Source organism: Mastigoproctus giganteus, chromosome 7 (assembly GCF_048544385.1).
Source record: "Mastigoproctus giganteus isolate SK-2022 chromosome 7, ASM4854438v1, whole genome shotgun sequence".
Classification (NCBI taxonomy): Eukaryota; Metazoa; Arthropoda; class Arachnida; order Uropygi; family Thelyphonidae; genus Mastigoproctus; species Mastigoproctus giganteus.
Window position 1 is genome coordinate 103113724 of NC_143581.1, and position 27722 is coordinate 103141445.

Sequence of the window (27722 nt, forward strand, 5' to 3'; positions counted from 1 at the left end):
ACTGTACACATCAACTGTACAAATAAAGAAATTTATTATGGCCATAGTGAGAATCTCTAAATCTGACTGAGGTCTTGGCAGAAAGACACTCTTGCTCTACTACAAAGTTGTGTTTCTTCCAGTTGTCATTTATGGTTCTATGTGGTTTGAGCATGTTAGAACTGTGAAGTTTCAACTTAAACTTCACAGTTCTAACATGCTCTTCAACACTCAATGCCGCTGCTTTGTATGCTACGTGCCTGCAGTGCAGTTTCTACAGATGCCCTACAAGTAATAGTGGGACATTGCCATTAGATTTTCAACTTATATTCAGATTGTTCTGTTATCATCTCAAGCATGCATTGCCAATGGAATTTGCTGGTATTACTGCAAACTCTTCAAATGATTTTAAGCAGGAAAGGAGGCATATCTGGTCAGAATTTAATAAGTACTGGCACTGGCAAGATTGTTGGACCACTTCAGTCAAGGGCAAATCTTATATAAGTTCATCGATAATGTACTGTTTGCTTCTGATCAGCAAATTCCATCTTGGTTCTCTCCTAATACCTATACGTCTTTTCTCATCACTGGGCATGGTTCCATCAAATCGAAAATTGTTCAGTTCGGTTTACAAAATAATGAAACTTGCTTTTGTCAGCAGCAAGAAGCCTGGATGCATATTGTCTTCCACTGCTATTATTATTGTGAATTTAGAAATTCCCTACTGGAAAATGTTCTACAGTTCTCACCTGAAAATGAAAAAGTTTTGATTGAAACTATCTCCAATTTCAACTATTTTCAACAGTTTTCTGTTGACATTTTCAACAGAAGAAAGCAGTTACTGACAACTTCCATAAGTTCCGACACATCATTACGATTGGATGCTTTCTAATTGCATCCTGCTTGCCTTTCAGGATTATCCTTAGAAATACTGAAATTCACGAAGTCTTCAGTGACTTATTTATTTTTTTATTTTTTATTTATTTTTTTTTCTCTAGTATGGGCAACTAGAGAAATTTACTGGCACCCACCAATTTAGCAGTCTTTGGCAGGTGTGGGATCTGCCTCTTTTTGGGCAATTAAGTTAATACAGCCCACCTCCTCACTTTTCTGCTGCTGCCCAGTTAAGGTGGCACATACAAACCACATGTGATCTACATGTGGTTTGTAGGTGCCACCTGTGATCTTCATGCTTCTTGAAAGGGTACAAAGATGGGTAACTCACCTGGCATGAATGGCAAAAGGGTGTCCATATGAGGAAAGACTTCGATATGTGTGTTGCAGAGCTTGGAAACTAGGCATCTCAGAGGAGACTTGATTGAGGTGTTTAAGGCTCTGAGAGGCATAAGCAAAATGAATGAGACAAACTTTTTGCAGTTATAAATGATTCTAGAACTAGGGGCCATAATTTAAAGTTATGGGGGGAATGTTTAGACTGGATTGCAGGAAGTTTTATTTTAGCCAGCAAGTTATAAATTACTGGAATAAGTTACCTACATGGGTGGCAGAGACAGACAATTTGGAGAAATTCAAAGGCCAGCTGGATAATAAACAGTGCAGAATTGGAATTTGGGGAGTACAATGTGTACAGAAAAGGATCTTTTCTGTACACATTGTGATTATTCATGCATTAATTATTCATGCATTAAGAATCTGCAGATAAAGGAACCACTGGATGACAGTGATCACAATGTAATGATATAGAAATTACTTAAAGATGTAACTACCATGAAGGCTAAAGGGAAGGGCTTTTGCTTTCATAAAGGTGACTAAAGGGCTCTCAGACAGTTTTTAAATTCTATACAGTGGGATCAAACTGATGTTATTACCAACGTTGAATTCTAAATGGGTAACCTTCAGGGACTTAATCTTGGAGGCTACTTGGCTTTTCATTCCAACTAAGAAATATAGTTCAAGGTTCAGGCCTAAATGGATGTCAGATGAATTAATGAGGCTCATGGCAGAGAAGAAAAATGTATGGGATACATATAAAGTATCACGTGACACAGAAGCCCATGGCAAAGGATGCAAAGTAAAACAGCAAAGAGTTCTTTACTTATGTAAACTCTAGAAGGAAGGGGATGAATCAGATTGGTCCACTTAACATACATGGTTTGACTATTGATGATCCTGCTCAAGTAGCTGATAAACCGAATGAGTATTTTGCATCTCCATTCACACATGAGGAGTTATTCAAGGAGGGGAATGCCAGAGTTAAAGAGAGGAAAGTGGAGGAGAAATTGTTGAAGTTAAACATAAAAAAGGCATCTAGGGTGGACAGGATCTATCCATTTATATTAAAGGAGGCAACAAAAGAAGTAAGCAAACTCTTAACCATGATTATGAGAGCTTCCTCTGACTCAGGGGAAGTCCACATGGACTGGAGGTGTGCAAATGTATCACCAATTCAAAAAGGTGGTTCAAAAGGTGACAAAAGTAACTATAGACCTGTTAGATTAATTTGTGTTCCAGGGAAAATAATGGAATCACTGGTTAAAGAAGAATTGCAGGATCATCTAGACAAGACTGCAGTAATAGTTAAGACACAGCATAGGTTTGTTAAAGGGAGGCGTTGTCTGACCAATTTGATTGGATACTATGACGTGGTCCCAAAGGGACTGAATGCCAAAAATAATTCTGATATCATATACTTGGATTTCAGGAAAGCTTTTGATATTGTTGCACATGGAAGACTGCTGTACAAGTTGGAGAGTTATGGCATTAAGGGTAAGTTGCTACAGAGAGTGGTAATCAATGGACACTGCTCTTCGTGGGTGAAATGTTATTAGTGGAGTTCCCCAGGGTTTGGTGTTGGGCCCATTGTTGTTTTGTATATTTATCAATGATATTGTACAAGATTTAATGTACAAGATTGCAGATGATACAAAGGTTGGCAGGGTTATTAATGACAGTAATGACAGTATGCTACTCCAACTGGATCTAGATAAGTTGGGCAAATGGGCTGAGAAGTGCAACTGAAGTTTAACTTTGACAAATGCAAAGTACATATAGGTAGCAGTAACCGAAGAGAAACATACCAACTATGTGGCACTACACTCATGGAATGGGAAAGTGAAAAAGACCTGGGGGGTAATTGTGCAGTCAAATATGAAGTCGCTGAGCAGTGCAGACGGGCTGCAGGGGTGCTGTTGTTATTTGGTTTTTAGGAGCATTAGCAACTAAGGCCATATTGCTCCGGGGATATGTGGGGGTCATTCCCTGACCTTTCCGCATCCTCCATATTTGGTGGTCACGGGCTCTAACCCCGGTCTAATCAAGAAGCGTGTGCTACGCACTGCTGCTCCTGCCCACCTGGATATGGAGGCTGCCAGGGCAGGTCATGGAGTCTTGCCAACGATATATAGGAATTTTGCTAGCAGGGACAGGGAGGTGATTATTCCTTTATACAATGGTCAGGCCACACCAAGAGTACTGTGTACAAGTCGCTACGCAGTACTTGTACAGTGTACAAGTAATGTGTAGCGACTTGTACACAGTACACAGTACTTGTACACTGTACAAGTACTGTGTAGCGAATCATGCAGCAATACATTTTAGGGAGGCTGTAGAGTTGCTAGAACGAGTACAAAGAAGGGCAACAAGACTGGTGAGGGGAACAAAGGGGTGCTTTTACCAAGAAAGGTTCAAGTTCTGTAAACTGCAGCACCTGGAGAGTAAGCACTAGTGAGGTGATCTGTTCGAGGTGTATAAGGCCGTCAATGGGATGAGTAAGCTGAATGCTGATGGGATTCTTCCTCTTGTTCAGATTGAGGGGGCATAGTTTCAAATTGAGGAAAGAAAGCTGTAGAATAGATGTGCAGAACTTTGCCTTTAGACAGCAGGCATTTGATTGGTGGAACAGACTTCCATCTTTTGTTGTGTAAGTTTATAGTCTAAATAAATTTAAGGCTAAGCTGGACAGGCATTTTGGAACGAATGGAGGGGTGAAATGGAAGGGTTTTTTTTTTTTTCTTTTCTTTTGGCTGATAATGCATAAGCTTGCTTTCTTGCATCATATGCTAATGCTAATGCTAACTGTAGTCTATGTAAATCATTTATTTAGACCTATGCTGCAGAACTTAACAATTCAAACATCAGTGTTAGAAAAATATTACACAGAGTAACTTCTGTGTGTGTAAGATTATGACAAAGAATTGCATATAGTTTTGCCCACAATTTTCATATTTTAAAAACCAATTCCTAAACATCTAAAATGGGCTGTCTGACAAAGCTCATTTTTAGGAGTTCTTAATTAAACAGAACTGTCATTATTGGACACAAGAAAAGTCTTGGCAAAATGCCTTTAGCTAAAGTGCGTCATTTGAACCTTTGGCCTGTTGGACTCTACTTTTTTTGAAAATGATAAAAACAATGAAATGTAATAAGGATGCCAGAACGTTACCTCACTATGATTGAACCCACCTTGCTCTGAATTACTTAATCTCAGCAAGCAGAATATTTGATTTCAACCAGATGGAGCTATTTCCCTCACAGTAGACTTGTCAGAAAACTTGTTTTCAGGATATCTCATTTCTCAATTTGGAGACTTTTCTTAGACTTCATGCCCTCTGGATTTGATGGTACCCAACTTTATTTTTGTTGAAAAATAGTCATATCTGATCATGATTCCAGAATTTGAAAATTAAAATTCAGGACATGATAGCTCCTATTTCTCTACGGGTGTTGCAAAGAGCAATGACTGGTATCCTGTCACCTGCTATATAACTAAAGAAGGTCACTGAGAAGATTAGGATAGCTAATAATATTTTTAGTATATTAAGATAAATGACATTAGTAGAGGCATATGATGCAAGAAAACAAGCTTATACAGCATCAGCCAAAAAAACAAACAAACTTTTTTTATGTTCAACTGGTGTTACTGGCACCAAGGTGAATGCAAAACCTGATGCCAAGCTGAACGTAGCGACTCATGCAGCAATACATACAAGTTTAGAAAGCTTAAAAAATGTAAAATATACGAGAGCTATATTTTCCATTTACTATAGTTGTATTGGTGAGAAACACACTATTGTCATTCGCTGTATTCACAAGATAACAGGTGATATTGTAGGTTGACTCTTGTTTTCAAGAGGTCACTCTTTCTGTTTGAACAGAAATTTAATGAGGCATGACAGTGTGAGCAGAGGAGCACATTTCTGGAGGTCACTACCATAAAACAATAAAAACAATTTGCAGTTCCCGGTTTATTGGGCTTTTCTGTTAGTGCAATCTATCATAAATGGGTAGTAAACTCTATCTTATTGCTTTTGCGTTAATACCGATAGCTGGAATTCTGTGGGTTTTTACATTATTATGGTGAAATGTGTTTCCCCTTTCATGAAATCTTCAATCATATAAAAAACTTAAATTTTCAGAATCTTCTTTTCATTCTTATTTTTTAAGCTTGGTAAACTTGTTACTCCGTATCTCACTGCAATTTGTGTGTGCCATATTCATCATTATTGATTGCTTATCTTTTTAAGTGTTTTAAATTTTACAATCCAAAAAAAAATAAATAAATAAATGTCAGTGAACAGAAATATCAATTTGTATGCATATATTACAGTATTAATTAAACTATGTATGTATGTAAGTGTACATAGTCTCCAACCAATACAAGGTATCTTGTCAAGGTAAAGTGTTATATTTACTGTAATATTTATTTATTTATTAGAAATTTAAGATGTTTAAACCTGTGTTAGCAATTTTATTGGTTTCTAACTTTTTTTAGTGTTTTACTTACGAGACTGATTTTTTTTTGAGTGCCCTGCCCCATCTATTTTTCCCATAAGCCTTGTTGTTTTTAATGCACAAAATACCATAATGTGGAGATTTTTATCAATCTGCTATAACACAGAACATATGTACTGTGTCATAGCAGAACTGACTGTATATCACAGTTCCTCTGTGCTATTCACTTCTTTTTGAAGTACCAGCCATTTTACTATTGGTTGACAAAGACTATGCTTGTTTTTGATCAACATATTGATATTTATTTCCATACTTATTTCCACCACTCGATAATCTCCTCTGTTGGTGGTGGCCCAAAATGTCTTTCTGCGGTTCTGTTTGCGTGTTCCTTCATGTAAGCGTGTAAGCAAGCCTTTCCTTTGCTAATGCCATCATATTAGAGTAATCTGAAATTTATAGTCTGAAATTTCAGATTACTCTAATATAGCCATCATATTAGAGTAATCTGATATTTATAGTTAAAGTTGAATAAATGTGTTCATGCATAGTGGCTACAGCTATACCATGAAAATATTCATTACTGTTACACCATGAAAACATTCATTATGGTACACCATAAAAATATTCATTAACAAATCTAGCAAGGTTCCCCCCCCCCAAAAAGGTCAATTTACTAGTAATTTATTGGTCGTTTTTAACATTTTAGCAAGTTCATAAAATTACTAGCATACTGGTAAAAACTGGTTGGTGAGAAGGATCGTTTTATATTTATACTTTCGTTGCACCTGGATATTTTTGTTGCTGACTGCAACAAAAATATCCAGTGCAATGTAAAGTATAGATAGACAGAATATAGATAGCCTATGTGACCTGTATTGGGTGGGAGGGGGGGGGGGAGAGAGAGAGAGAGAGAGAAAATTTTCTAGAAAGATAGATCTTTCTAAAAGATACAAATATAACATTTCATGAAATTCTCTTCGATGGAGTTAAGTCATTACATGCAAATGGAAAAACTGACAGATAGATAAATTTTGTGAAAAATAGGCATTATACAGTAGAATTAAGATAAGAAATTCCTGATTAAGAAGTTTTCCCCTGTACTAGATTTGGTTTCTCAATTCCTATTATCAACTCTATGTATGGTAATGTATCATTTTCCAGCATCAGAAGTTTCCCGGATAAAAAAGCTTTCCCGCATAAAAAGTACATGATAAAGAATACACAGTGTATTATCATAATGACATTCATCCACTGCCGCCTACGTAGCCAGGTGGGCAGGAGCAGCAGTGCATAGCACACGCTTCTTCATTAGACCAGGGTTCGAGCCCATGGCCACTAAATACGGAGGATGCAGAAAGGTCAGGGAATGACCACTGCATATCCCCAGAGCAATATGTTCTTAGTTGCTAATGCTCATCAAAACCAAATAACAACAACAACAACTTAATGTTTTTTAAATATAGAAATTCTTAATTTTTATATTAAAAAAATATTAAACAATATAAACATTTTGGTAATCGAACAATCGATGTGAGTGCATAGCATCATTTTAGCTCGTGGCATCCGCTAAGAATAAGTAACATCAGTCTTCTCCACTGGCGAAGCATTGCTTATTCAAGGTACTGCAGCATAAGCTTTCTTGCACCATGCGGCTAATACTAGTACAGTCGGTCCTCGTATAACACGTGTTTACATTACAAGAATTCGCCTTTGTGTTTACAAGAAATGGCAGTCGAACGCGGAATCACCCCAACCGAACGCAATACGATAGGAATGAAGAAGATTCTGAAAATGTATTTGTCTTTTATATCAGTGAAGGGGAAACACATTTCACCATAATAACGTAAAAACCAACACAATTCCAGCTATGGATATAATCACAAATGCAATTAGATGGAGTTTACTACCAGTTTATAACAGATTCCACTAGCAGAAACGAAACTGGAAATTGTTTTTATTGTATTATGGTAATAACCCCCAGAAATGTGCTTTAGTAAAATGTGGGGTGTTAATAGTGTATCTCGGCCTTTACGGTGTTGTTTATTCAGTTGCTATACGCACGCAGCTATGTTTATGTGTATTAAGCGTGCCTCCTCGTTTTGTAATTGCACTTTATTCCCTAAAAATGAGTAAAATACTTAAAAGGTGTGAAAAGGAAGCATCCTGGCGAAGACACTGCAGATTCAGAGAGAGACAAAAAAAAGCAATATCGATAAACAGAGGCGGACTGGGTCAAAAATTCTTCCCGGGAAAATTTATAGTGGCCTCATACTACGGTTTATGGCCAAAATCACACCGGCCTCCGGCCCACCGGGGTTTCCCCGGTAAGGCTTATGGCCAGTCCGCCTCTGTCGATAGAGAAAAAATATGAAATTGTGAAACGCTTTGAGCGAAATGAAAGACCATGTGATATTGCACGTGCTACAGACCTAAATGAGGCAACCCCGAGAATTACAAAGAATGCGGAGAAAATAAAAACAACTTTCATAGCGGGAACAACTCAAAGTGTAATTAAAATCCATTAGATTAAGACACAAGAATTGGAAGATATGGAACGGCTGTCATCTGTTTGGATAGAAAATCAAACAAAAAACAAGTCTGCTTACGATAGAAGCAAAAGCATTAGCAATATTTTATTACGTAATAGTAGTAATAAAATACGTAAGCATTTTATTATGACTTACATATTATAATTTATACTTACGTATTATAAAATACGTAAGTATTTTATTACAACTATTTTATTTAATATAATAAATTTTTTACGAATAAAATCCGTATTTTATTGGTAAAAAATACTTTTTTAGTATTAAAAAATACTAAAAATACTTTATTATAATATAATAAATAATAAAAAATATTTATTATTTATTATTTATTATATTATAATTAAAAATATATTTTTTATTATTTATTATATTATAATAAAAATATATATTATTTATTACGTATTTTAATCGTTATAAAATAAGTAAGTATTTTATAACGATTAAAATTACCCGATTATTTATTGTTTTTGGTAATGTTTTGGTTCCAAATGTGTGTTCAATCTTGGGTGGTCAGCACCTAACCCCACTTTTCCCATAGGGCCTGTTGTTCATATTGCATGATTTTGCATTGCACGAGGGTTTCTAGGAACACAACTATCGTGCTATACGAGGACAGACTGTACTAGTGCAATATTAGAGGAACTCGTGAAGGCATTCACAATATTATAAGATGTAATAAAAACAATGCCATTTCACCCAGTTCAGTGATTTATTACGAACTAAAATGATGCTATGCACTAACTTGTTCGAGTAGTGAATTTTTCATAGTCTGAGGCATTCAGCCCTAAAATCTTTTTAGTATAAACATATTGATATAATGGAAGTGACAACTGCAATGTTTCCATTGATACCTGTTAAATTCTAATGGTGAACAGTTCTGAATTACTTAGTGGATTGTTGCTGTGTCTTATTTTAATTGTGACTTTTAACGTATTTGAAAGCTGAATTTATAATACTTTATTTTTTTTGTAGATTACCATTGTATTTTTGGTAATTCTTTAAGAATAACTGTATTTTTGTCTATCAACTGTATTGGCCCTAATTATTCGTCCCTCCTTGGCAGTTTATTCTAACGCTACAAATATTAATTATTAATTATATTATATTTTTCTAATTTGAAGGGTTATAGTTGGAAGGATGAACTCCAAAGGAATTCATCCTTCCAACTTGGTAATGAGTATTTGGCAATGAGTTTAATGAACAGAATGTTAAGCAATTAGAAATCCTTAGTTTAAAAATGTTTCCCATAGGCAGAGTAAAATATTTATAAATTCTGAAATAGTACTTAAAAATCATCTTTAATTTATGTATGTGTATCTTTTCATTTTTATCTCTGTAGTTAATATTTCATACCCTTAGGTTATTTTCCCTTCTAAGAAGTTCTAAACCTCCAGTACCACTGAAAACTTCTTAATAAGGTTCTACTGTACATGTAAGTTCACCTAAAAATATTTTAAAAGGTAGTGTCCAAAATCTGGCTGTCCAAAAACTAGAACCATCTGAAAACTCATCCAATAACAACATAAAAATTGTTCTCCAAGTAACACTGTTGGATGGTGAATAGGTTCTCCTCAAAACAGTTATCTTTTAATTAACTATTTTTAACTTAATGCTTTCAAAAATTCATTTGGCAGCTTGGCTATAAGTAAGTGCTAAGATCTTATGAATTCAAAATAAAGTATGTTGTCTGCCAAATAACACACAGTGGAAAAGCAAGTTGAAATAATCAAATTTAATGTATTTCCAAAGACAGTGTAGAATGACATGAGGATAAACAAGTTTTTATTTATAAATAAATAAACATTATGCCTCCTTGGCGGTCCAGTCTGAAATAGCACTTCAACGTCTAAAAACTTAACAAAGAGTGAAAAGTAAAAATACATTTTTATGTTATATACAATTTCATTACTTTATATTTTAATAGATTATTTGATGCTGTCTATAAACTGTATGAACCTAAATGAAAGATAAAAGTAGAAGTAAATGAAATTGCATCAGCCTCCTGCATTTTACCAGTTTTTCTTCGTGGTTAACTTTTATTCAAACATGCAGGATATGGTTTTGGTAAAAAACATGGGAATGAGAAGCTCAAAAATAAAAAAAATAAAAAAATAAAAAAAACACAGAAAAATGAGTAGAACATAGCTGTCATATGTCTAATTATAAATGGCAACACTCAGATTTTTTTTTTTTAATATTTTTTATGGAACCTCACCAAAGTGATTTTGTTGGTATTTGTTCAGCAGTTCACTGAACTTAGGTTTCAAGGAGATCGCTGCCAGGTGTCTAGTAGTACGAGTTGATGGTAAATTGTGTTCCTTAAAGTGATTTAAATTTAGTGATAAATCTACTTTGTTAGCCAATCTGATAGATATCATCATGTAGTGGACGCCAAAAGCTTTCCAATTATATAGGTTATGGAGGCACTGGACTTATAGCAGATAAGTAACTTTCAATTTTAATTTGTTTATGAACGATCACATTAAAGCTGAAACAAACTGCTGCCATTGTCTGACCAGCTGAAGGTCACTTGGAGGTGGGGATCCCTCCTCCATCCCAATGACTAGAGTTAAATCTAGATATTCTTCTCTTTCAGGAACTCTACTGTGTCGGTGGAAGGGTCTATGGTTACCCCATGGCTTTCAGGAAAATCCAGACCACAAACAACTGACTCACTGCAATCATCGTCCACAATCCAGACCTAGTAAAAACAGAATCACTTTGCACTGGGGCTACAATAAGAAGGCATCTTTGGCTGTATTGCGGTCTTAACAGCCTACTTCCAATTTGGTACTGACATCCTCCTGCACATAGCTCGACTAGAACAAGCTCTTGACCTTCTGGACACTGATGCCATTATGGCAGGAGATTCAAATGCCCGGTTGACAGATGGTTCAACACCTCTAGTGATGCAAGAGGAGACATGTTAGATGAATTCATTGCCTCATGCGGCCTTGAAATCATCAACAGACCAGGACAACCAACCACCCACTCTTTGGGAACTGGAGAGTCTAACCTAGACATCACACTGACTGCACCTTCTCATCGCTAGTGGTGGTAAGTGCATGACACTGCCACCACTTGTCATTCCCTTGTCGAGACTGAGGGGAACAGAATCTGTGTGGTTTAGTCCACAAACTCATGAGAAATAAGCTGGAATCCACAGTTGTCATAAACTCTGTCTGCTCTGATGACTCATCTGAGACTACAAACTGGGAAGATACACTGGTTCCTATGGAGGAACCATTCACAGAAGAGAAAGTGGAAGTGGCAATTAACAAAATCAAAAAAAGCAAAGCTTCTAGTCTGAATTTTATTGAGGGCAAGACTGTGCAGTGTCTCTGAGCCATAGCTCCAATGATCCTTCTTCAGCACCTGTCTGAGCAAGGGCAACTTTCCATCACTATGGAAGTGTGCTAACCTGAGGCTCTTGCCCAAGGATCCCATGGGTACCTCCAAGGCATATCGCCCCATTGCGCTGCTTCCTATTCTTGGCAATGTTTTTGAGAGACTGCTGCTCTCTCGCTTCCATGAAGCCCCGATATGAAGCCAATGGGTTGGCATCCCCTTTTCAATTTGGATTCAAACCAGGGTGCTCCACAACTGATGCCCTATCTAAAACCCTCAAAGTGGCAGAAGTTGGATGCAACTTATGTACTGGCAATCTTCATTGACTTCAAAGGAGCCTTCGACACTGTGATGGCTGGGCATTCTCAAGAGGGCCAGAGTCTCTGACTGTATCTGGAATTTCTACCACTGCCTCAAAAGCTACTTTTCTAACTGCAAGTCAGCATCAAAACAAAATATAACTGCATCACCCGACATCTATCCTGGGGCCAGCTGTTTGGAATATGATACTCAGTTAATTGGCTCCTGAGGGACCACCATACACTACTCAGCTTTATTGTGCCCCCCCCCCCCCACAACACCATAGAAATCCGGGCTGCAGTTGTTCTTCTCTGCCCTGTCTGTGTGGGCCATGGAAAATAAACTTACAGTCTCCACTAAGAAGAGCAGACCCCTCATATTGAAAGGCAAACTGGACTTCTCCAGACCTCCTACCATACATTTTAATGGCTGCTCAGTGAAAAATTACTGATCAGTGAAGTACCTAGAAGTAATTTTGAATGACCAGAGAACTTTCATCCCCCATCTCCAAGCTATCAAATAAAAGATAAAAAAATTACATTCTATGTAATTTTTTACCTGCAAGGGCTGGGATCTAAAAGAACTGACTCTACACGTTCTATATTCAGCAGTATTTATACCAATTATCACATATGAAGCTGCAGTATGGTACCTCCGAATGACTATAGTACATCAAATTTAGCAAATTCAATGACTTATTTTACTACAAATGACCAGCACATGTAGAACGACATCAAATGCTGCCCTACAGGTACCAACAGGCTGCCTTCCCTTGGACATCCATGTCGCTTTCATTGGACTCTCACATGCCATTAAGAATAATAAGGAAGATAAGGAAGCAGAATTCCTTGCTATTCAAACCAGTACCAATATTGATATCGAAGAGGAACACAAATGTGTGGCTAGAACTGATAAACTTATGGCAAACCTGCTAGAATAACTCCACAACTGGTGCAACTACTAAACTTTTCCTTTTTGAGGTAACCTACATCAACAAACAACATTCCATTTGGTTCTTCCCTAACAGCTATGCTTCCTTCCTATTAACTTGCCACGGATCCTTCAAGAGTTCGACCTAGTGTCGAAGATGCTTTCTGTACCTGTGGAGAACCTGAAGACTGGGACCACGTGTGCACTAACACAATGTATACTTAGATCAAAGAACCTAACTACTCCTAGACCTCCACACTACATCACTTCGGCCAGAAACCAAGTTAATGGAGTCTGACGATGTCTTCCATGCACTGACCAGTTATGCCAATGAGGTCTTTCGTCATCACTCGGATCACCTGCAACTTCCTACCACTACTCCTGACAACCTCTTCCACACAGCAACTGACACCCAGCACCAGAAACACCCAGTCATGAAACTGCAAATTGGGCTCTTTACCCACACTTATTGCTGGCACAGGGTGCACTCCTGGGCAGGATAATCCTTAGGGCCCCCCACTAGGTACCCCACCAACGACACCCCATTGTAGTGAACTCTGAATCTTTAATTTGAACTTTACCTGTTCGCTTCTCCCTACCCACAGTCCTTCTCTAGGACTCACCCAACTGCACCTAGTGCTTTTCTTGCCCCTTTTCGCCTGGGAAGATGCTTACACTATGCCATCCCCTGCTGTCTTCCCTGTCTCTTCTTTGCTCTTTCCTTGGCCCTTCTCCACTCTCGCTCTTGCAAGAGTGTGGACAGACCATCAGATATGTTTCTACTCCATGGCATGGCTCCTCGTGCCAGTGGACGGATGCTGAGAAGCTCCTTCCTGGTGATCGCACCTCCCAGTAATGAAGAGGCCAGTCAAACACACTACTCACACAACCCACATCGAGTGGCTTTTCAATGTTTTGCAGCATCACAGAGTGCTTAATGCGGATTTGTGGGAAACCACAGGAACCACTTAACAATAACACTATGCCCACAATCAGCTTAGGTTTCTCAACTGTGGGCTTCTCATTTCCAAATTTTAATCAGCAGCGAAGGAGAATAAAAGAATAAATAGAAAAAAAATAATCTATTTAATAAAGTTAAAAAATAAATTAATTACACAGATAGTATGAATCAGAGCTGAAATTTACTAATATTAATAAATTTACTAATATTAATTACACAGATAAATTGGCCAAAAGTAGGCAGCCCAACATTGCTGACTGAGCAAGCTACTGGTTCTCATTTATACATATGAATTTTCATGTTTAGTTTGTCAATTTGAGCTTGTTTAGCTTTTACTGTCCAAATAATTGGTAATTCTAGGTTCCGAAGTTATCAGTTTTTGAAACATTCCTTAAAAACTTTTGTACCAAACATGTAGTTGACATAAGATCAGAAGATATATATACACTTAAAAGAATGAGACAGTTAACAAAAAAAAAAAAAAAAATGTCCACCATACCCACTGCCAATGTAGTGAAGGAGGATTGGTAGTTTCTTTAGTACAATGATACTGGCCTGTTTCATCACTCCACATATATCGATCGGTGGGAAGGCCTTTTGTGGAAAATCCTGTCAACGGATTCCATCTCTGGTTCTCATATACATACATGCAGCGCACATCTGTCATAGGATACACTTCCAAACTGCAACCTGGAATCCCTATATAATTTAAATTAAAGTGATTGGCCTATAACAGAAGAAAAATCAAAAGAGATAACTGCAAAGACCAAATGAAATAATAAATATAGACAGTGGCTAATTAACAACATTTGTACTCCACAATACGAGCAATTTTATTAAGCATAACATTCCAAAACCACTGCCAATTTCTTGTTCATATATTACAATAAAAAAAAAAGAAAAATTTGAAAAAATGAAATATAAAATGCTGATGAATTCGAATGTATTTATTTTTAAATGGTTACATTTGAGAGGAGTTAAGTTAACCATTAACAATTTCACTAACGGCTACATATACCACAAAATTTAGACAGCCTTTTGAAACAAAAAGTGATAAATAACACTTCCATGCTAACTAGTGTAGATGTGGGAAACAAGTTTAAGATTATTCAGTTAATGAAGCAGTAATAAACAGGGAGGTGAGGCAACATGCAACTATATCACTAATTAAGAAATAGTTATCAACAAAATTCCTACAGATATATTAAAAACTATGTTTGAAACAGACTATTTCAAATTATAAGGCAACATATGTATTCAAAAATTGGTCTTAGTGTTGGAGGGGAGAGACCCACTTTCCTCTTTATGGGATCTTTGTTTCTGGAAGTTTTGGAGGAAAAATTTTAATAATTTGTGCATCCTCTTACATTCCTCAGAGTAATGATGAGTGCAAGAGAATATTATTATTATTATTATTATTATTATTATTATTAGCCATATGGTGCAAGAAAGCCTGAAGGTTATGCTTTACCAGCCAAAAAAAAAAAAAATTCCCAAGTTATCCCTGAGAGAGAGAGAGAGAGAGAGAGAGAGAGAGAATGATGATATCCAGCTTAGGAACCTGGGTTTGCCAAGCCCATACTCACCAGATGTGAGCCCCTGGGGTTTTAAGCCAGATACAATAAACAAAAATTCAGTTCACATCTTCACTTTTTGATGAAACTTTTGCAAATACTACTGGTAACAAGGCAATTACTATTAAAAAAAAAAAAAAAAAAAAACTTTGACTCAACATTTCTAAAGAGAACAAAGTCTGCAATATTATTTTCCCTGAAGCAATGATAATCAGTTGTTTGTATCAAACATAAAATCTAAGTTAGGAAAATCCTGGATGTACTGATTTCTAGCAGTATACTGTAAAAAGTAGATATAAACCAAAACAAACTTTTTTCATCTCTTTTTGCATTCATTAATGCCGAGGTAAAAAAAATCAATAAATAAAAAAATATATATATACACACCTCGGAATATACCACCACCATAACCATATGTATAGACCCATGCTTTATTATTGTAGCCCAACGACCAAACTACTCCTTGAGGACATGATTGTATATTACGTAGATGGCCACCTCCAAGCAAACACCATAACCTAAATGAAAATTATCGCACTTGTTAAAGATGATACTGATATAAGTTTTACACATTACATTTCTTTAAAAAATTCTAAATATTTTATATATAAATTAGCAAATATTTAATTGTGATAAATTAACAATGTGAACTTTATTTAATTTTCCATCAACACTATCATATTTTAAAACAAATCCTTGTAGAGTTCATAAAAGCTAAATATAACATTCTCAAATATAAGAGGCATTCAAAAAAGTTTTTCAAACATATAGGTCCTGCAATCTGAGACAACTAAAATTTGGATGGTATGGTAAGACTTTTCTATGTAGTCAACACCCACAGTTATGCAAGTTTCCCTTTTCTGTTTCAACAACTTGAAAATTTCCTCCTTGTAGAAAAGATGCTGTTTCAATATTGTAGACAATATTATTCCTGTCAGTTCACAACTGTGAGATGAGGCATTGTCATCCAGCAACAGCACTCCTCAGGAGAGCATTCCTTGTCACTGCTGCTTGATGTGTTGAATGCCCTCTGATAATTTTTGACTAGCTTCTGGATTAGATCTCTGTTCAGTTAATTCTAACATGACAAAATTATAACTATTACATAAATGTCGCCCAAATAGGCATCACAGTGTTGCTGCAATGGTGATTGTTGCCTCTCTCAATTCACAGATAACAGACTGATTTATAGGTCTTACATATAATAGGTGTTTTTAAAAGGGAAATGGCAATTTATAGTGTTTGTATGTTAATCCTTTGACAACTAAGCATGCCTTTCCCCAATATGTGGATACATGGGGGTATTCAGACCATTAGAAGCATGAGTCAGAAAGACATTAAAAAAAAATTAATGTACTAATGTAAACAACAATGCATTACATTTTATGCACAAACCAAGAAAGTTTAATTTTTCTGTATGCCATTACTTTCTTCCAACCAGTGAATGGCAACAAACAATATCCAGTGCTTCAGCTACAATATACTGTATATGGGGCCTACATTCATTAAAAAAAAAAATAATAAATAAAAAAAAATAATAAATAATAATAATAATGCCAGGTTTCTAATGATTTGCCTTTCATGAAATTTGGGAAGGCTTAAGAAATCATTCTAATAAGCCCAAATATAAAATTTCATAAAAACCTATTCACTGGCAGTAGCATTATTACATGTGGATGGATGGACAAAGAAATAACAATCATCAAATTTATACTTTTCCACTTTCAATAAAATTTGGATATGACAAATCTTTTTAAAGGACTAAATATAAAATTTCATGAAAATCCAGCCATATGGACAAGATGAAGACAGGTGCATTATACATACTGTATATGCTAATGCCCCTAAAAAAACATTTGGCTTTATGTCTTCCAATAAAAGTGATTCTGCAGTAACATTAAAAGGTACTGCACATTACAGTAGACAGCTGACACTTCATTTGAAAGCAGCAATACAATAGTACATTGTAATAATATCATATAAGACACACTAAGTGGCTTCTTTATTTAGTATGTCTACCTAATAGTGAGTAGCCCTTTCCCCCACCACCCCTCAGAACAGCCTGGATTTATTGTGGTACAAACTCAACCAGGTGTAAAAAAGTGTGCCACAGAGATGCTGGCCCATGGTGATTCAACTGTTTCTCCCAATTGGTGTTATTGGATAGTTAGAGATCTCCACTATGAAGAGTTTGTTACACCTTCCACAGGTGCTCAATTGGATTGAGATCTGGTAACAGGGAAGTGACTGCCGGTAAGCTGAATTCACCCTCATGTTCCTGGAACCAGTACTGTATTGTGATGTGCTGCATTGTCCATAGATACATACACTCAGCCATGAAGGGATGCACCTGGTCAGAAAAAAAAAAATGACAGATAACAATAGTCAGAAAAAAAAAAAAAAAAACAAAAAAACAAACCATTTTTTTTTTTTTTTTTGCTCCCTGTTAAAATTCAGGGTGATTCTTTCAGATTTGATGTTGCTGAATTCAAATATGCCAACAATATTGCTGTAACACCCAATTTTTAAGAAGAGATTAAAGTCAAAAACTAAGTTTCTAGTAAAAAATATTTCACACATTTTAAGAAAATGTTACATACAATACTAAATATTGAACAATGGGTCTATTAACCTTATTCTATTTACAAAAATGTTATTCTGATAACAAAACACTTATTGTTTTTTGCCTTTTACAACCATCCACTGGCTCCAACAGTAGTCTGCCAACATATTTGGATTCCATTTTTCCTAGTATCTTTTTTAACATTAGAGAAATATATTGGTGAAACTTTTCACCATGTTCAACCGAGACCCAGGTTTTCAGAAAAAAAGTCCAAATGAGGATGTAGGAAATTAAGCTTTAACAACATGTTGCATCCCAACTCTCTGTACACTAAAATTAGCTCATCCACAATTTTACTGTAATTTTATGATTTCTCATTGCCTAAAAAGTTCCAGCAGATGTTTTCAGTTGCCTCCCAGGCTCTTATTTCTGCAGCATTTCATTTTTTAGTGAATTCCTCATCTTGGCCTCATTGATTTTAGGAAACTTTTGCCTCAAACAGGAAAATCCTTCTAATTTTTTTTCATTGCTTTCACAAATATTTTTATCAAACTTAGTTTGATGGGTAATGGAGGTAAATAGATTTTTGACTTATCCACAAAAGGAGGATATGGTACATTTATTTTTCGTCATGGTGTAGTTTCTGAATGGTCTGGACAATTTTTTTACACTGTAGTGACAATTCTTCGCTCAGCTGTCCCACTCAAAAAAAAAAAAAAAAAGCAGCATTATTTAGTGTATCCCCCTTGCAACGCTGTCAGCAAAGTTACTATTTTTGGGTAAGCACAGATATTCCATTTGTATTCTTGATAGCATATATTTTTCAAAATAACCTGTAAGTTCTCATAAGCTTCTTTCACATGAAATGCATGGGCCAATGGTGTCGATGGATACTTATTTCCATTATGGAGTAAAACTGCTTTCAAACTGACCTTGGTTGAATCAATGAAAAGCCTCCAATGCCTCGGGGACATGCTCCAGATGTAACTCTTTCATTAAACCTGGACGTTGTTACAATAAACCAAAGCATCATCCATGCAGTAACAGATCATTATGTTAGATTGCCTCTTCTTATAAAAAGACAACTTGATGCTCTATTCAAGAAGATTCCACTGCTGAAGCTATGATCCTAAGTTGAGGCTTGGTTTTGGAGAGGTCCAAATCATTCAATTCTGCCTGAATGATTAGATGTGGCTTTGCAGTATCAAGAGTTGAAAGGTCTGGATCTGTACTCGTTCTGGATTCTGCATCTTCTGGAGACAACTTTTCCAATCCTGAATCAGAGTCAAGTCCATAAGTTTCGGTGGCTTTAGCACTGGCAACATATCATCGGGAATAACTGGCCTTGGAGCAGAAGGCACATTGTGATACTCTACTTTATGCTTGGATTTCCTAGAAAAACCAGAAATATTGGCCAGCAAAAGTAACAATCATTTATGTGGTCTCGAGGTTCCCACCATATCACCTGAACAGCAAAAGGCATTGATTCATGGCTACCTCTAAGTCAGCCTGTTAATGCCCTTGAATACGAGCTACAGGAAATCTTTGAAGTCCATACGTTATCTTGATCTGTGACATTACATCCATAATAGAGTTCACTGGCTTTTCTCACAAGTTGCGACAGTGGCTTCCACTGAGATTTTAATACCACTTCTACACAAATGTATCAAAAGCTATCAGGCTTATTTCAGCAATAATGTGACAGATTTCATGTACGGTTGAGGTACATGCACATAACAACACAATTAAGAAATTTTTGATTTTTATTTTGAATTTAAACACAGTTCACGATTTACACTTATGCACACAACACTTGTTTACAAACACTAATTCACTAAAACACTTGTTCACTTTGTGAACAAGAGTTCTAGTGAATTAGTGTTTGTAAACTAAAAAAAAATTAGTGTAGTGAATTACTCACCACTCGCTCTCTGAAAGATATACTCTTTTTAAAAATGAAAATGTTTTCATATTTAAAAAAAAGTGTATGTAACTGTTATTGTTGTTGTTATTTGGTTTTTAGGAGCATTAGCAACTAAGGCCATATTGCTCCAGGATATGCGGTGGTCATTTCCTGACCTTTCCGCATCCTCTGTATTTGGTGGTGACGGGCTCGAACCCCGGTCTAATCAAGAAGCGTGTGCTACTCACTGCTGCTCCTTCCCACCTGGCTATGGAGGCGCCATGTAACTGTTATGTGCTTGGTGTGGAACCCATTCATTGATATACTGGTAGAGAGATTTCTAAAAGGATCACAATGTTTCTAGAATGCTGCTGTAGAAAGTACTAGAATCTTCCAGAAATACCCAGATCTTTCTTCTGCACGTAACAATATTCTAGGACATTCTGATCATTCTCAAATGTTGTAGACAGCTCCTGAATGCTCAAGAAATCTCCCAAAATGTTCTTGAAAAAATGTAAAAAATTGAATAGATAATATGGAAAAGATGATTAAACCAACTACAGGTCTTTGTTTTCAGTCATAACCTAGAATATTTCAAAACTGAGGGGATGAGAACCTTTTAAGCACATATCTGAGTTTTTGAACACATTTCTAAACAATTTGTAGAAATTATTTCAAGGAGGAAATTGATAATGACCAATGTAACCTAAAAAAAAGTGGCTTCACTGTTATCAAGGGGGCCTACCATTCCGTTTCCACCACCAGCTGCACTGTTGACTTCAAATTTATGAAATTTATTTACTATACTTCTAGCATTGGTGTACATGCAAGTATACATGCACCTGTTCTTACTCTTAGTTATTCTAACACAGCCCATGTATTTACTTGTTCCATGATCACACTGTTTCTGCCACATTCTGGTCCACCCATCAGCATGAAATAGCAGTAACCATGATTCACCGTTCTAGGCAACATTTTTCCAATTCTCCACTATACAGTGTCAGTGTTCCTGATTTCTATAATCAAATCATGTTTTTTGCTGACGGTAGCAGAATTCAGTTCATATGTCAATGAAATTGCATCTGAAATGTCATTTTGTTTACTGCTTTTACACTGGGCTGTTATTTGACTGACTGTAGCCTTACAGTTGCCTACACGAGCCTTGTTATCCTCCATTGACTTCTAGCGACAAACTAGAAGTCAGTGAAGTTTATCTGCTGCTGATGCTATCAAGGCAGTGTTAAGAGGGTAGGAAAACTGCTAGCTTGGGGAGATTCACAGACTAATAGATTAATGGTAGGCAGAGGTGAAAGTGATTCTTGCACTGCTTCTATTGTAATGAGCAGCAGGCTAGAGAGCAAGTTGCTGGGGATTTCAAGAGCTGCTAGAAGTCATCATGGAACAAGTAAATACATGGGCTGTGTTAGGGTAACTAAGAGTAAGAACAGGTGCATGTATACTTGCATGTACACCAATGCTAGAAGTATAGTAAATAAATTTTATAAATTTGAAGTGCTGCAAGACATCAAAGGCAGATATTGTTAGGATATCAGAGACATGGTGTTACACAGCACAAATATAAGCAGTGCAGAATTGGAATTTGGGGAGTAAGGTGTGTACAGAAAGCATACACAGGGTAGGAAGAAGGGAGGAGGGGTTATGCTGTTAGTTAAGAATCACATAAAATCGAAAGAAGTGCATCCAGTTGACATAGGTGGACAGTGCAATGTTGAGTCAGTTTGGTGTGACATAAACATTGGGAAAGGGAAAAGGAGTGTAGGAGTGTGTTATAGGCCTAATGACTCTGATGAGTACAATGAACAATTGTGCACAGAAATAGAGTGGGCCAGTAAATCAGAATGTCTTGTAATGGAGGGTTTTAACTTTCCAGATATTTACTGGAACTTGTGGATTGGTCACTCACACACTACAGCTACTTTTGTGGATTTATTGGAGGATTATTTTCCACAGCAACATGTTTGAGGGCAACCAGAGGAGGTAATACTCTTGATCTGATTATCAGCAGTGATGACTCATGCATTAGGAATTTGCAGATAAACAAACTATTAGGTGACAGTGATCACAGTCTACTGATGTGGGATTTATTAAACATGTAACTACTATCAAGGGTAAAGGGAAGAGTTTTGTTTTCATAAAGGTGACTACAGTGGTCTCAGGCAGTTTTTAAATTCTATACAGTGGAATCAACTGATGATGTTAAAAACAGTGAATTCTAAATGGAAAGCCTTCGAGGAATTAATCTTGTAGGCTACTAGGCTTTTCATACCAATTAAGAAATACTGTTCAAGGTTTAGGCCTAAATGGAGGTCAGATGAACTAATAAGGCTCATGGTAGGGAAGAAAAATGCATCGGATGCATATAAATTAACAGGTGACACAGATCCTATGGCAGATATAAGCTAGTCTGTAATCAAGTCAGAAAGGTTAGGCAAGCAAAGGCTGATTATGAGAAATCCTTGGCAAAGGATGCAAAGAAAAACAACAAGTACTTCTTTACTTATGTAATCTCTAGAAGGAAGGAGATGAATCAGATTGGTCCACTTAACATAGATGATTTGACTGTTAATGATCCTGCTCAGATAACTGACAAACTGAATAAGTATTTTGCATCTACATTCACACATGAGAGTTTACTAAACTCTAACAGGGAGCTAAATGATTTTGTAATAACGGAGAGAAAAGTGGAGGAGATATTGTTAAAGTTAAACATAAAAAAGGCACTTGGGGCAGATGGAATCTATCCAGTTATATTGAAGGAGGCAGGGAGGGAAGTAAGCAAGCCCTCAGCATAATTATGAAAGCTTCCTTGGACTCAGGGGAGGTCCCCATGGACTGGAGATGTGTAATAGGAGTTACACATCTGTTAAAGGGAGATCTAAGTGTGACACGAGTAATTACAAACCAGTTATTTTAACTTCTGTTTCAGGGAAAATAATGGAGTCACTGGTTAAAGATGCACTGCAGGCAGGGGCAGACTTTGGCCTAGGCAGATTAGGCAACTGCCTACGGCCCATAATTTTGGGGGACAGTAGAACGGTTTTATTATACATTTTTTCATTATTTTATTTGAAATAAATTTATGATGTCCCAATTGTTTTGCGCAGATCAATCAAAGCATCTCTGCATGCTGCACCATCTGGTAAATCATCATGCATACCGTGCTTGGCATGTTATACACTATGATTCACCAGATAGCACTAGTCACACATTGACTAGGTGGATTTAGTTACTTAATCAATGCCTCTGTTGTACATTGGTATGAACTATTTGATTTAAGTTGGCAACTTCAATAATAAAGTTCAAATATATTTTTATATTCAAGACCTTTTTTAACCCATTCAACTGTGTCCTCCATTACAAATTCTGAAAGGTGGCAATCCGAGGTGGGGCCTGAGATGAGAATCTTGCCTAGGGCCCGATTTTTTCTTAGTCCGCCAGTGACTGCAGGATCATCTACACAAGACTGCAATAATAATTCAGACACAGCATGGGTTTATTAAGGGAAAGTCTTGTCTGACAAATTTGATTGGATACTATGATGTTCTTATGAAGGAACTAGATACAAAAAATAATTTTGATATCATATACTTGAATTTCAGGAAAGTTTTTGATACTGTTGCACGCGGAAGACTACTGTACAAATTGGAGCAGTATGTCATTAAGGGCAAGTATAGCATTGAATAGGAGAAGAAAGAGAGTGGTAATGAATGTTTTTGTTTGTTTGTTATTTGGTTTTTAGGAGCATTAGCAACTAAAGCCATATTGCTCCGGGATATGCGGTGGTCATTCCCTGACCTTTCCGCATCCTCCGTATTTGGTGGTGATGGGCTCGAACCCCGGTCTAATCAAGAAGCGTGTGCTATGCACTGCTGCTCCTTCCCACCTTGCTACGGAGGCGCCTCCTTGGTAATGAATGGACACTGCTCTTTGTGGACTAATGTTATTAGTAGAGTCCCCCAGGGTTCGGTGTTTGGCTCAATGTTGTTTTCTGTATTTATCAATGATATTAATGAAGGTTGGCAGAGTTGTTAATGAAGTAATGATAGTACACTACTGCAACAGAATCTGGAAAAGTTGAGCAAATTGGCTGAGAGGTGGTAACTGAAGTTTAACATTGACAAATGAAAGTACTGCATATGGGTAACAGTAACCCCAGAGTAATGTACCAATTGGGTGGTACTACACTCAGGGTAGTGGCGAATGAAAAGGAACTGGGGATAATTGTGCAGTCAGATATGATGTTTTCTGAGCAGCGCAGACAGGTAGCAAGAGCAGCTCATGGTGTCTTGTCAATGATATACAGGAATTTTTCTGGCTGGGATAAGGAGGTGATTGTCTCCTTGTATAAGGCAATGGTCAGGCCACACCTTGATTATACAGGTCTGAATGCCTCATTTTAGGAAAGATGTACAGCTGCTGGAACAAGTACAGAGAAGGGGAACAAGATTGGTGAATGGAACAAAGAGTTGCTCTTACTAAGAAAGGCTTAAGTTCTGCAAATTGCAGTTTGTTTGTTATGTGGTTTTTAGGAGCATTAGCAACTAAGGCCATATTGCTCCGGGGATATGCGGTGGTCATTCCCTGACCTTTCCGCATCCTCCATATTTGGTGGTCACAGGCTCGAACCCTGGTCTAATCAAAAAGCGTGTGCTACACACTGCTGCTCCTGCCCACCTGGCTATGGAGGCGCTGCAAATTTCAGTGTCTGGAGACTAGTGACCTGTGAGGTGATCTGATTGAGGTGTATAAGGCCTTGAATGGTTTGAGCAAACTCCATTCTGATGAGATTCTTCCTCTTGACCAGATTAGTGGCCTGATTGGACATAATTTCAAATTGAGGAAAGACTGTTGTAGAATAGTAGAAACACTATTACCACAGTAGAAACACTTTTAAATAATAGTGTTTCTACAACAGTAGACTGTTGTAGAAACACTTAAATAAATTCGAGGCAGAACTAGACAAACATTTGGACTTAATGGATGGGTGAAACGGGAAGATTTTTTTTTTTGGCTGATGCTATATAAGCTTACTTTCTTGCATTATATTCTTCGACTAATGCTAACTTATTTTTGAAAGTATCTTTGTGAAACTATGTAGACAACTGGCAACAGGCTTATTAGTTGGTAGTTTTTCTGCCTTGTCACTTTTGTTTTGTGCAGTAAAATGACTTCTGAATTTTTTTGCACTATAGGTTAGAAAGCATTTTGAAAATAGTTTGGCCAGTCTTACGTAATGGCTGGCCTCCAGCTTTCAACAATTAAATTGCATTAAACTTTATCAGGTCCTGTGCTTTGCCATTTTTTATTTATTTTATAGCATCTTCTACCCAAAATTTCAGGTTCAGCTTTTGCATCTGTGTTGGATCCAGTTGTTTTCCTTTTCCCTTAAAAAGATTTGAATAAAATTCTTCTATTCGTTGTAGTATTGGCTGCTGTGTTTTTGTACATCTTGAATCATCAAAGAAACATTTGGCTCTTGTGTGTAACCATTTTTCGTTTTGCTTTTTTTTTAGCGGATGATTTTCTTCTAGTGTTCTTTTGATGAGATCAATGTTGAACTTGTGCTTTCTTCTAGTCTTGGACATTACTAATGTTCTACCTTGTTTTTTCTTATGTTATCACTTGCTTCATTTCACATTGCTTTTACATCATGATAATTTTCTTTGATATTCTGGTTGGTTTTTCTTGTTTTACAATAGATGCAAGGGCATAGGCAGTGTATATAATAGTCTCAATGACTTTGTCATTATCTGTTGAAATATGTCTGTCAGGACAGTCTTGCAACACAAAAATAATTGGACAGTCCTAGTTCAGAGCTCTGGCAATTTTTCAATAGCTGGTTATTGTTGATCTTCACTTTGGTTGATTTGACCAATTTCTTTTGTTCTTTCTTGCAATCAATTTTGATTCTTGCTCTCAGTAACCGACAGTTGCTTGCAACATTAAAATGGTTTGAGACTGAGCAGTCAGTGAATATTGTTTTATTGTTTGTCAGCATGAAGTCAATTTCACTGGTATTTCCAAGAGAGTTCTTCCATGGAAATTTTAGATGAGTCTTTTTCTTGAAGAATGAGTTCCTAATGAACAAATTTTGTTTCTCTGCACATTCAATTAGTAGATTGCCTCTATCATATCTTTTTCCAGTTCCATATGGGCCGACAGATCTTGCCCCATTTTGGATCTTGCCAATTCTCACATTGAAATCTCCCATTACAATTTTATACCGGTAGTCGTCCTGCTTGTTAAGGTGTGGCACATCTTCATAAAGTTCTTTGACTTCATCATCAAGCTGGCTACTTGTAGGGGCCAGAGTGATGGTGAATTTGAAGAGAATAACAACTATTTAACTTAATAGCATAGCAGGCAATTCTTTTGGTAATACTTTTTACTTTAATAGTTAAATTTGTTAGTCTTTTGTTAATTGGAAACCCAATTCTACCACACTTTCCATTATTTGTTCTTTTGTGGTACAGCCAATTTCTATCTTCTAGATTCTCCAAATCTTCACCTTTTCTTCGTATCTCACATAAACTGACGAAGTCCCAATTGACGTTTTTCAGTTCTTGTAATAGTTCTTCTAAGCCTGAATCTGTACTCTCAGACCGAACTTTAAGCATCCCAATGTCTACCAAGTCCAAAGGCAGCTTGATGAGGGCCATTTAGTTTGATGTGAAGCCATTTTGAGGGAATGGGCCATAATCTGTCACACCGGCCCAGTGCAGGTTGGCTGAATTTGGATCGATTTAGTCTCATAGTCCTCAGCTTCACTGACATGTGCAAATACACCTGCTGCAATAAGGCATCAAATCCATGGGCGTTAAATCGAATAAATTATCATATATGCAAATTAACTTTGGAAACTAAATCAAAATAAACAGAAATAACATAAAATAAATCATTAATTTCATGGTTTGTTTTCCTGCTGTTTCCTGTATTATGCATCAAATCAGCCAAGTGACATATCTAAATCAAATATATTATCAAATATGCAAATTAATCTTGGAAACTAAATCAAAATAAGCAAAATGAACATAAATCATTAACATAAATAAAATGAAAGAATAAATCAAAACATTACAAAAAAAAACATGATTTGGTTATGAGTATTCAAACTAAAGAAGGAATGTGGTGGAAAAAACACAAAAATCAAAAGGGGGGAACAAAATGTAGTAAAGTTACTTTTGATATATCTGTATCAAAAGTCACTTTACCATAAAGACAAATGTGGTTATGTCTCCCAGATTACGGCAGACAAATGAACACTTAATGCTACACTCAGAGTTATTCAGATCCTATACAGACATTCTCTGTACAGTTGTCAACAACTGTTTGGAGTTGACAGGTGCTGTTTCTTCCCTGCTTGTCAGTTCCTTAATCTCATTTCTTATAAAAGTGGGCCTTGTACTCCGGTGGGTGAAAGGGTGAATGATGCTTTGTTTCTTTCTTATTTTAATGTTATTATGAATATTAAGATACCTTAATACTCAGGAAGCAGAATCACGCCTCAAAAAGTATAACCCTAATTGAAGAACTAATTTTTGCATTAATTTCATTGGTTCCTTTTTCTGCTGTTTTCTGTATTATGCTTTATACATGATGAATATAGGCAATAAGATTTTACTGCCACTATTTATTGTATTTGCACTATTTAACTAATATAACCAGATCACATTTGTGCTCAATGCACTGCCATCCTTCCTTGTATAATTCAGTGAACTAAGCATTATTTTGTTCTTCTACATGTCTGGCAGGTACGAGAATTTCACCTACATTAAGTGAATGCAATGGCCCTAGTATTTAGAGAATGAAATGCATATATCCACATGTCACTTTGAGATACAATACTTGTAATAAATACTGCAACTGTCAATGAGCAGTTGTAACAAAGCTATAACTTCAGATA

The 27722-nt window shown here is 36.5% G+C and overlaps 1 protein-coding gene across 7 annotated transcripts in view; it reads right to left on the reverse strand.

The window, feature by feature from the left end:
* The window catches only part of Pex23 (tectonin beta-propeller repeat-containing peroxin 23), an 851062-nt gene that overhangs the window by 325970 nt on the left and 497370 nt on the right, over positions 1 to 27722 (reverse strand). For all 7 annotated transcript variants that reach the window (XM_090377810.1, XM_090377813.1, XM_090377811.1 and 4 more), the window contains 2 exons: positions 15720 to 15850; positions 14258 to 14457 (listed from right to left, as the gene is read on the reverse strand). In XM_090377810.1, the coding sequence (XP_090233936.1) occupies positions 14258 to 14457; positions 15720 to 15850 (331 nt within the window). The remainder of the gene's footprint in view (positions 1 to 14257; positions 14458 to 15719; positions 15851 to 27722) is intronic.